The sequence below is a fragment of the Acanthopagrus latus genome, chromosome 8, assembly GCF_904848185.1.
Source record: "Acanthopagrus latus isolate v.2019 chromosome 8, fAcaLat1.1, whole genome shotgun sequence".
Classification (NCBI taxonomy): domain Eukaryota; kingdom Metazoa; phylum Chordata; class Actinopteri; order Spariformes; family Sparidae; genus Acanthopagrus; species Acanthopagrus latus.
In genome coordinates, this window is record NC_051046.1 from 10,715,943 (window position 1) to 10,727,191 (window position 11,249).

The 11,249-nt window shown below is 43.7% G+C and overlaps 1 protein-coding gene across 1 annotated transcript; it reads right to left on the minus strand.

The window, feature by feature from the left end:
* Nucleotides 1-1,125: 1,125 nt before the first annotated feature.
* fbxl22 (F-box and leucine-rich repeat protein 22) lies at nucleotides 1,126-10,516 on the minus strand. Its single transcript, XM_037108298.1, has 2 exons — nucleotides 9,716-10,516; nucleotides 1,126-4,966 (listed from the first exon to the last, which is right to left on the minus strand). The coding sequence occupies exons 1-2, from the start codon at nucleotides 10,051-10,053 to the stop codon at nucleotides 4,618-4,620; spliced, it is 687 nt and encodes a 228-aa protein (XP_036964193.1). The 5' UTR covers nucleotides 10,054-10,516; the 3' UTR covers nucleotides 1,126-4,617.
* Between the last annotated feature and the right edge of the window lie 733 nt (nucleotides 10,517-11,249).

The following is an 11,249-nucleotide window of genomic DNA, read 5'->3' on the forward strand; positions in this document are numbered from 1 at the left end:
TCTGCACATCAGAGTTTTGGATTACTTTACTTTTAATAGCTCTGCCGATGTCACCTGTCAACCTGGTTTAGCATAACAAAATTCAAATTATCCTCACAAATGAATTATTAAAATCTAGACTTATTTGACTTTTTTGAATCATATTAAAATGCAATAAGCGCGTGTCTTCCAATCTTAATGCAAAAAAAAAAAAAAAAAAAGCCTCATCATTAGCGCCTTAGTCTCTCGTCTCTCAACATGAAGCCACTTGTTGAGAGCGGAGCAGCTTATTAGAATGATTAAAGGCTGAGCGGAAATATTTTAATGAAATTTGTTATTCTAATGGAGTGAGAGTGATGAATTTAATCAATCCCGTTGGAATGAGACTTTTGAACCATTTTCTGTCAGGAGTATAAAAAATCTCACTGTTGGTTTAGTTCAGATGCGTCGGGGCCCAGAGGCAGCAGAGTTGTTGGATAGGCCAAAACTGCAGGATCTGAAGCTGAACTACATTTTCTAAAGTGCTGTACCCACATATTACTTTATGGTACTTGCACTGTACAGGAGTTCTTCCATCTATTTTAAACTACCTTGTACTTTTGCTTCTTCTTGCACTATATGTATTGAAAGCTACTCCAAATGTTTCATATTTGTTGATGGTGCCCCCTGTGGTCAAAAGATGAGAATGGTGAATTAAAGTAAAGTTTGTTTGAGTGTGTCGTACGTCCAGACTACAGAGCAGCTTCGTTCTTCAATTCATTTTCAAGTCAGCTCGAGTTCAGGCGTGTGATTGTCAACTCCTGTTTTGGAAAAATAGATGCAAGAATATTTTCTTTCTTGACATTTTGGTTCCTTTGTTACACTAAAAGCTAAGAGAGTCATTTGCATATATCTCTCCCAGCTGAATCTCCCTTCTTGGGGTACAAAGTGGTGTCATGAGAAGGGCCGAGCTGGGGCTGGCTGGTAATCATGCTAACTTCAGTACACATCTCTGCATCACAAAACGTAGACAGTCAACAGTGTTGTTACTTCACATTTTGCTTTAGTTCATTTTTTGAATGAAAAACTAAAATTCGGGCCATATTTTGCAAATTGCTTCTTTAAGTAAGCGATCAGAACACAACAAATGACAAGAACAGTCCCGCTTGCAGTATTCTTTTATTGCCGTAATCACGGGGATGCGACTTAATCATTTTGTTACAATAACAAAGCTCATTTTCCGGAGATAATGAATTGATTTACTTGTGATCTGGAGAAGGTCATAAAAGAAACAATCGCAAGCGCAGCTGTTTCCGGCGTTTGCAGCATTCCTCCTCCACCACTGACTATGTCCCTCCTTGGTGACTTGAACCTGTTTAGTGGGTTGTTAAGTATTATGTAAGGCATATCAGCCAAAGAAGTGGAAATAATATCAAAAAATGTCATGTCATCAATGGTAGAGTTACATAATAGGACATGAAAAGTAGAGACCGAGTATTGTGACTTCCTGCAGTGTTTCAGCTTAAAAACAGTCCACAGGCGGTTCAAACAACCCTGTCATGTCTTTTGAAGTAGGTCGTAAAGATACAATCTTTCATCCAGTTTCTTCAGCCAAAAGTGATTTGGCACGATATGTTACTGAAGCATTTTTAATCATGAAGCGTCTCGCAGCCTGTTCTCATAAAGCAGCGGCGTAATGGTAAAGTGTGGTCTGTTTGAAGATGTAGTTAGCCCCGACTCCCGGACCCAGTGTGCTTCACCTCAGACCGGGTCTGCGATCCGCCACAGGCAATGGTGGTGACAGACGCATGTGGGTGTCCACATTTGATCTTGGATGATTTGCATCGCACCAGCTTATTCATTAAATGTACTTTGCAGAGTAAAACCAGGAGTCTGAGGACAGAAAAAGAAAACCGACTGACATTTGCATTTCGTGGAAGGCTGGAGATCTGATTAGCAGGAACTGTGAGTTTCCCAGTTATGTGTTTAGGTTTTTGCACAATAATTTAAATATCAAATCACACGCACAGGGAGCGGTTGTTCAGCTCACAGTGCGACTCTCTCCCACAGTATAATAGCACCACATTCAACAAGGTAGGTGGCCTCTGAAACTTTATTCACAATTCAGATGAGGAGTCCCACAATGTCACATCAGTGCTGGTGAGGTAACAAAAACCGATGCAGCTGCCAGCTTGCGCAGCAAAAGGCAGTGCTTTTAAGGACACACATCTGGGCAACAGGTCTTTCAAGAACGTACTCTTTTGAAATCATACGCCCTTAGAAAAACAAAGAAAAAAAACCTGCCTCTGATGGAAAAAGCAGAGGAGCGATGCTTTGATACGGTCGTGTTGATACATGATGCTCAGTCCTGTTATTGTGTTGGAGTGCTGTATGCAGGCGGATGTGCCTCAGAAGTGTCCCCACCTGGAACTCATAACTCTTCACGGCTTTTCCTGACATAGACTTTGCTATTAAGTCATATTTCTTTATGGTAAATAATATAGCATTTGTTCTCCGGTCTCTACACAGCTGAACCTCTGTCTCTCCGTTCAGTCATAGAGTTGTATTTATCATTGGTTTGGGGCTTTCTTGGCTGGAAAACAACATGTTTTTATCTTTACTAACACGGGACACGCTTTACTGTCCTCTCTTACGTGGCTGCAGAGTTCTCATGAGCAGAAGGCTGTACGCAGCGTGACAGAAATGCCTTTGGACTTCTTGTCAAGCCATTGCACATTTTTTCGTTTCACTTAAATAGATACAGTTACTCTCGAACGCACGCTTGATGCTTGTTTAATGACATGAAAGCCTGAGGAAATGTTTTCGCAATCGATCTCATTGCCCAAACCACACAGACCGCATTTCTCAACTCATTGTATTTCATTTAACCGAGAACCCAACCTGCGTTAGAGGTTAGGGAGCGCCAACAAATGCACATCAAACACAAATTCTGCTCATGTTTGTTCCATTACAGATCACAAATGAGACCAATGGGCATTGGCACACCGTCTACACAGATATAACCTATTGTTTCCTGAATGCGATTTGGCCCAAAACATTTTCCATGAGGTAGAAAGACAATAACCAGAGTTAAAATGATATATTATAATAATGATAATCACAGCACCACTTCAAGATGCTACTTGACATTATTAAAAATCCTAATATAAATGTGGATATTGCAGAAGACCTCTTTAAGTTGTCATTGTTGTTTAGCTCCTCGCTTTTATGATTCAGATTCACAGCCAGAAAACCTCACAACGTATTTGATGAAGAAGTACAAACATACAGTCACACAGTCAATAGAAAAGACACACAGTATTGTGGCCTTTCAAAGGAAAGCTGGAAAATAAATATAAATATTTGAATAGCGCCATTGCAGGCAGGACTGACAAAAGCTCTTTCTTCCTTCAGTTGACCTTGTGTGAATATATATACGGTCACTCTTCAGAGCTGCAGTCACAGGACGGGGTAGCAGCCTCGAGAACATTTGTCACATGGCATTTACAAAAACACACACACACACACACACACACACACACACTCCCCTAATCAACCTACTTTCGTATGTCTCAGTCTTATATAACGTGATTCCTGCTCAGGCACACTTTGCCCTCAGAGATCGCTTCCTCTGAGGTCTGACGTGTCGAAGACAGAGCGCAACCACGCGCCTCTCGCTCTTATATATTGCGCAGGTGTGTCTTCCTGTGTGTGATGTTATTCAAACCGTATTATAACATCATTATGTAACTTTTTTTTACCTTTAATGCGACAGCCTCAAAATCATTTTGATGATATGGTGTCTTGTAATTTGGTGAATGGTGTCTGTGTATAAGCCGATGTATCACATGTTTCTGCACCATGTGAGGAATCAGAAACAAAAAAAAATATTATGATGTAACGAGTTGTGTTTGTAGTTAGCACCAACATTACGTCTGACAAAAAGTTACAGAGCTGGGATTTGTATTTATGACAGTGGTGTTGCACTCAGAAATGGCAGGAAAAAAAATGCGCAAAATGCCAATTTCTACATAATGTTGCTTTAAAGGAACAGTTTGACATTTTGGAACATATGCTTATTCCTTTCTTGTCGAATGTAAGATGAGAGGGTCAACACTCTTACATTGAAATGGTCAACATTTTGCTGTTGCCAAAAAAACGTGGATAAAATGAAAATGTGCAAAAAAAAATTCCAAACTATTCCTCGGCTTATAGTCATATTATACTCCCTGTGGCGGATTTTGTTATCTTCAGAAACAAGCTAGCTGTTTCCCCGTGTTTGCAGTCTTTGTGCTAAGCTAAGCTAAACTTGTCTCATCTAACTCTGCAAGAAAACCAACAAGCAGTTGTTCCAAAATGACATCTTTTTTAACGATGGAAATTATTTAATGGAATTATATGACTGCAAGACTGAATGAATGTTGCGATTAAGACTTACTGTTAAGGCCACATGTGTAAGACTCGGTTGGGTTTCGGATGAAATAGAAAAGAGACGGCTCAAAGGCAAGGTAGCAAAAAGCAAGGAATATTTCAATTCAACATGTGCTGTATAAAAATGTATACAAAATGGAAAACACTTCAAATCAAAAACATCACAGTCAGTAAGTCTGAAAGTCACAGGACGCGCTCCTCCTTGTGCTCCATGTGAGATTGGTTCCATCAGGAGAACAGCAGGAGCTTCTGCAGTGTCCTCCTGAGCGGCACCTTCTCCTCAGGCCTGCTGTCCGGGATCAGATCTGCGCTGCGCTCCGAGCTCAGCTGGACGCCGGGCCTCTTCTCCCTGACAGCCTGCAGCCCCGCCTGAGTGATGTTCCTGCAAAAGTCCACCTTCACTTCCTCCAGACTGCCCCCGTGGGCTGCCACGCCCTCCAGGCTGCGGTCGGTGATGCGGACGCAGTTCTCCAGGTGGAGGCGGCGCAACTTCCTGCAGCTCTGCAGCACGGAGATCACATCCTGGTCGGTGATGTGTCCACAGCCGGATAGCGAGAGCGAGAGCAGGTTGGGGCACCTGTCATGCAAACAGCAGTCAGTAACAACATAAAACAATGACACGTGTTGGTTTGAACGCAGCACAAAGGCCTGTTCCGTGTCATCTTTACTCATCACGCCTTAGGACATAGTGTACGACAAGGAGGGATTAGTTTGTTTGAAGGAGGACTAGCCTTATGTAAGCTGTGCTGTTTGAGGCGTGTGCTTATTTTCCAGATTTAAAAAAAACTCAGCAGGTCTCTTAAATAGAATCAGATAACAGTGGAAGGCATATAGATCTGGAGCCCGATCTGAGTTTTGCTCGATAAAAATGCAGACAACACTGCTGAGTGGGAGAAATACGATCTGTTCCACGATAGGGCAGTTTAATACCTCGACCGAGCTATCTTCTCTTCATACACCGTCCCACCGGGCTCGCGTGTTTCCGTCCGCTACAAAGCTTTTGTGAATAAATAGAGTGTGGCGCTTTCGCACAGAACAATCACAGGATGTTTGGTGACTTATAGTGTTTCTTTGCCATAATTACGTTCCCAAAAAAATAAAAAATAAAAAAAAGAATGTGAATTGTTGCTGTAAAATGCGTGTTTTATGCTTTTCCACCCGGCGACGAGGAGCACACCGCAGCCTAGTGGCGGGCCGGCAGCACAGAGCTGGCAGACGCACACTTCGGATGGCAGCGGATCGAGGATGTCATTCACGTTCACTGACGCAGATTACATAAAGACTTACATAATCTTACCGCCTTACCACATGTGAGCCAAACATATTCCAGTTGCCTGCAAGTGGTGAGGGTACTGTCCCAGTAACCTCTGAACATGGGGCAGCACAGTCGATCCACGTGCCCCGGTGCTTTGTTTGCGTGGGGGCCAATGTGGGGCTTTATCAGCGGATGTGATTGCACGGTATTGACATTAACAAAATAAAAAGGAGGGGAGGGGGGGGTGGAGCGCTGGAATGACAAGAGCTCAAAGCCGGTGGTGTTTAGACGCTCAGTAGTCTCTAATGACTGTAGTTAGTGTGTCTCAGCAGAGAGAAAAAACAGTGCACGAGGGACGTGAGGGGAGGTGAACATGACAGCAATAAAAACTTCATCAACCTTCGTTACATAATCGCGGCACCTCCCCTCAGATGTTTGTGTGTGTTGTTTTCTCCACCCGAGCATCCAACAGTCTGCATGACGCCTTTTCCTAATCTGTCCTCATTAAAAAAAACCAAAAAAAAACTGGGTAATAACCTTTTTAAATTGTTCTTACTGCTTCATTTGTCAGCCGACAGTCTTTCACCATCAAAATTGTTGTCCAGGCTATTAAGGCTTTAAAGGGACAGTCCACCCCGACGTTAAACACACATATGTTCGTCTTACCTCTAAATCAGTGTTTCTCCAACTTTTTTACAATGTGTACCACCTCGGGAAATATTTGGCTTTCACTGCGATCAGCATTAAAATACCGTAGCAGAGGCCGTCTGTTTGCCGCCACAGTTCAGTGAGTTTAGCTGGTAACTAATCATGGATGTGGTGTGTGCACACGAAAACTAAAACAGTGCGTAGTCTGAGAGTATTAACCTTGTGTTTTTACGTTAACTAACTTCATTTTTCTCAATAAACATATCTGGGATTCCTCTGCGTGCCGATAGAGGGAGACTCACAGCATGAGAAAGTATGGATCTAGATCGTTTGAGTGTGAGCGATGCAGAGTTTTGCAGATTTCAGAAGTAGAGATATCTGCTTTCTGGTGCTTGGCTCGTGGTGCCTGACCACCTCTGCGACTCACACCAAAGATGGATCGACAGCACCACAGGTGAGAGGGCACAAGCTACCGAATGTAGCAGACATGTCTCATCTGGCCTTGTTTTTCCTTTTTATTTATTGTTTTGCAAGATACTAATGTTTCTTGGCCCCGCAGCGATTTTTATTCCACTGATGTTTCTCATGCTTCTTCTTTGTGTCGAGTACAGTTGTGGTTCTTAGGAACATGGAAAAACAAATTGCAGTGAAGCAATTCGCATCACAAGAGTAATCTGCTCTGCTGTTTACCGCAACATGAAAGGGACAAACAACAGACATCATCCAATGTGTTCGCAGGCCATCTATCTATCTATCTATCTATCTATCTATCTATCTATCTATCTATCTATCTATCTGTCTGTCTGTCTATCTATCTATCTAGTATGCCACAGAAACTGACTGTGCCGTTTCCCTCTTTCCATCTCGGTTTAAGACATTAAAACAAACAGCGCTGAGGACAGTCTGGTCTGAGCTGAGCACAAGCAGAACACCGCACCGCGAACCTGTAATCATCCCCCTAATGACCTGTTTGGTTTCCCTAACGGTTATTTTGTCGGGTCAAATTATCCAGTGAACTCCAAAAGGAACCAAGAAGAACCGTTTAATGTTCAGCTGCTTCTCAGTCTTCTTAAGTGGTAGGGGTTCGTTTTCAACACAGATTTTTGGAGCTCTTTCGTTCGCTAAGTTTAGAAGAAGTGAATGCAGCCGCCAGCTAAAAACTTTACTTTGTAAAGCGGGAGTCTCAATTTCTGTAACTGAAATAGTAACTTCATACAATGCTTTAGAGAAAGGGCACCACTTTATTCACACGGTGCCGATCGAATGCTGGAATGCAACTGTTTAACCACGAAAGCCTCGTGCCAAAAGCTCTTTGTGCCACCCACAGTGCACCGCGCACATGGCGTGTTGAGCATGTTGTATAATTCTGACACTGTGATAAGATAACGGCTATAACAGAAATCAGATTACAATGTTCCTGACTGGCTGATTTAATGCAGTCATGTGGTGCTGGAGGAGCATTACACTGGGAAACTGCACTACAAGATGAGCCCAAAGACGAGCCGTGTTTTATAATTTTTTTGTTTTTTTTTTTCCAGGAAGATAAAAAAAAAAGGGAAGGAAAAGAAAAGAAAAAAAAACAGGGAGAGAGAGACATGAGTTTGGCGTCAGAGTTTGCGTGGAGTCTTATCCAGGAAGAAGGCAGGCAGAGACGGACGCACATGTTCATTCCCTCTGACAGCAACAAAGAGCCAATTGTAGGCTCCACCTGCCTGCGTAAATCTGCGCTCTGCAGCTGACTGGGAGGGTCTGCGGCCAAATCACTCTTTTATCACCCCCACAGCTCCTCGGCGTCCCCTCCCACTCTGTCACGTGCACTTTGCTTTTCTTCCTCTCCGAGACAATTTGGGAGGGTTTATCAGTATGCAGCGAGTGTGCCTGAAGGGCGCTGAGCTACAGGACCCAGACAAAAAGTAGGTGGTTCTTAGTAGTTTTTTTTTTTTTCTTTTCGACTGATCTCACAGCTCTCATGTCTGGGCGTCTCAAATTTCACAATACAGGAAATCCTCACAGGGTCCTTCACTGAGCCAACAAGCCAGCCCCCCGTCTCTCTCCCCCTCCCCTCACCGTGGCCAGCTGCGGTGGCCAGGCTCCCTCACATCAACGGTTATTACTGGCTGCCTTGGAGAAATTATCCAGAGACCTCATTACGCCTCTCCAGGCTGATTCCTGCATGCAGCCAGCCACGCACACAAGGCCAAAAGCCAATTTCAGTGACCTATCAAATCCAACTGTCACATCATTCAATAAATATAATTTGATATCTGACCACAGTTATGCTACTTAATAGAATCAGTCTTATATCCCGCAGATGTGTCATTTCTCTGTCTCTATAGCCAGCGCCGGACACACCATCTGTTTCTAATGATTTTCCTCCACCGCTGCCTACAAGCTAAACATGGCAGTTTCAGTAAGCCATGTGCCGCTCAGTGAAAACAATCGGGTGATTGGGTGTGAATGACCCTGAAAAAGCATGGGGGAGAAACGTGCATTTTTGTCGGGTTTGAACGTCCGCGTGCGATGCCGAACTGTGAAACCTCAGGCGACCCGTGAAACATTTTAGCTTCATCTTGTGAAAAGCAGCCGCAGGAATGGAGAAAATGACACCTTAAAATGCAATGCACTGAAACTACTCATGCTCAGGTTTAATTGAGGACGTGTCAACTCTGTGGTCATGAGTTTTTGTACTTCTTCTTTTCTTTCAACTTTGGGTTTCGGGACCCTGACAACAGGTCACATGGTTATCCAAGGGACAAGAGAGAGCCAATTGAAGGGGCTCTACGTACAATTTGAAGCAATTTACATGTATGAATCCCTTTTTTATTGGCCATATATGGACGGATTGATACGTGATATGAAAAATGAGACCTCCCCGTCTATCTCGGTTGTCTGAACGATCCTGTGGACGATTTGCTTAAGTTGTTAAATGCTGCTGGATTTCTCGGTGACGGACGCGGGTCAGATTTTCCCAGACGGTCCTAAAGGATGTGACTTTATGCCCGTTCTCAAGTGCCTCTCTCCACTCTAACAGAGAGCAACAGTAGCTAATGCTAGTCTAGAACTGGAGTCCGCTAACACAAACAGATGTTAAACATAAACAACATATTTCTGTCACCCAACATTTTGTTTCTTAGACTTTGTAAAAACATTTTTTTTTACTTTGTCTAGGACTCCAAAAGCGATTCAGATAAAACAGGGTAAATTCTGCTGAATCCCTGGCTGAACTGGTCACACAGGGGTAACTGCAGGTCACGAGTAAACAATGTTTTGTTTTAGTAACCCTAACCCTAACCCCCGTTACCACCACTGTCAAGCACCACCGCTGTTTTGTCCACCCTCTCCTGGTTTCTGTCAACGCTGACCATAGAAAACAATTCTTTTGTCAGTTATCAAAACACACGACAACCACACACAAATACTCACATGTGGCAGACATGGGCCAGGAAAGTGCTGACCAGGCTCTCATGTTTACTGCAGATGTCCTTCTGAAACGAGGTCTTCAGCCAGTCCTCAATGTTGCACACTTGCAGGACCCTGCTGGAGTACCAGCAAATGGTCAAGTACCGCAGCGAGGGTCCCAGCACGAAGTTGTCCCACCTCAGCTGACACGGGGAGCTGAAGTGAAGAAGGTTCCAGAGTCGGGGGTCCAGGAAGACCTCTCGCAGCTGATGACAGGTCAGGGACAAACTTTTGCGGCTGTCCTTGTCCAGGAAGGAGAAAAGGTGGAGGAGACATTCGTGGTTGAGCTGGGTGAGATGCATGGTGAGTCTGGAGACTGAAAGAGAGGCCTCGTCCCTGAGGCGGTGATAGGCCTGCTGGTAAGCAGCAACAATGAGCCCGTATTGTGTGGCCTAGATACATGATGCCTCTTCAGGCACACGCTGGAGGCCTGCACATATAAGGCCGGGGAGTGCAGGCTATTTTGGGAAGACAACTGGCGGCACAGTCAAAGATGGAAGTGTTTGAGCTATACGCTCCCTTTCCATCTGTCATGGCTCTCAACAGGCAGCAAGCGCTGGACTGAGCCAGATGTTTACACTCTCCTGGCCTAGTTCTCATATACACACTGAGTGACATGAAAGAAGAGAAACACCTCCATTAAGTGCTGCGGCTCACCAGCCCTGCAGTGCGAACTTCCCCTAGTTAAAATGTTCTTTTGTCATTGAGACTAAGAGTCGCCTTTCACTCAAAAATGTGTTTTGTGTTGAAGTTTCTTCAGTTTGAGCGTCACTACACAGAATGATGTAGGTGCAGTTTGAAATTGTAGAAGGCTGTTAGGCATTCATTACTATTTAATGCAGGAGGGGGAGGAGGAGGAATAGATGTCATATTAAAGGGACAGTTCATCAGAAAACCAACAAAGAAATCCCCTCTTACTTGTTTGTGCATCTAGATTCACAGTTAGAGTCACAGTTGCCAGGTTTTAGGAAAATCAGCTGTAGAGATGTCTGCCTTCTCTTAAACATAAAGGAGCTAGATGTCACATTTTAAAAAGAAAACGCAACAGAAATGTCTCTTGTCCCAGTTACTCTAGATATTCCACAGACTGTATTGTGGGCAGTTTCAGTTTGTAGGAACAAATTTCTTACGACTGTATAACTGCACAACCTTTTCCCATATGCTTACAATGTGAAAGAATACACTGGATATGTATTTTTTCTCAAATCATAACCCCCGCTACAATGACTTGAAGAGCTGCACCGTTAAACTGTTATTCCCATTAACGTTAGCATGAGGTTGAAAACTGAATGCAGAAGGGACAATGCAGAAGGCCTGCACAGTTTTACACCCAAGAAGTCGAGTTTTTTTGGCTTTTTCATCACTGAAAAACTTTCACACAGTTGAACGGGCTAGCTAAATAGACTCCCTAAGCTAGCTACAGCCGCAGTTTAGCCGAGGTGGACAGCAATCTCATCATTTTCCATTTAGGGGTGAACTGTCTTTTTAAGAATCTCTA

What these genes read in the sequence shown, in the direction of transcription:
- fbxl22 (XM_037108298.1), bottom strand. Translation starts at nt 10,053, where the DNA reads ATGCATCTCACCCAGCTCAACCACGAATGTCTCCTCCACCTTTTCTCC. An exon ending in CTGGCCCATGTCTGCCACAT is followed by an intron (nt 4,967 to 9,715) that starts GTGAGTATTTGT and finishes TTTGCATGACAG; the next exon opens with GTGCCCCAACCTGCTCTCGC.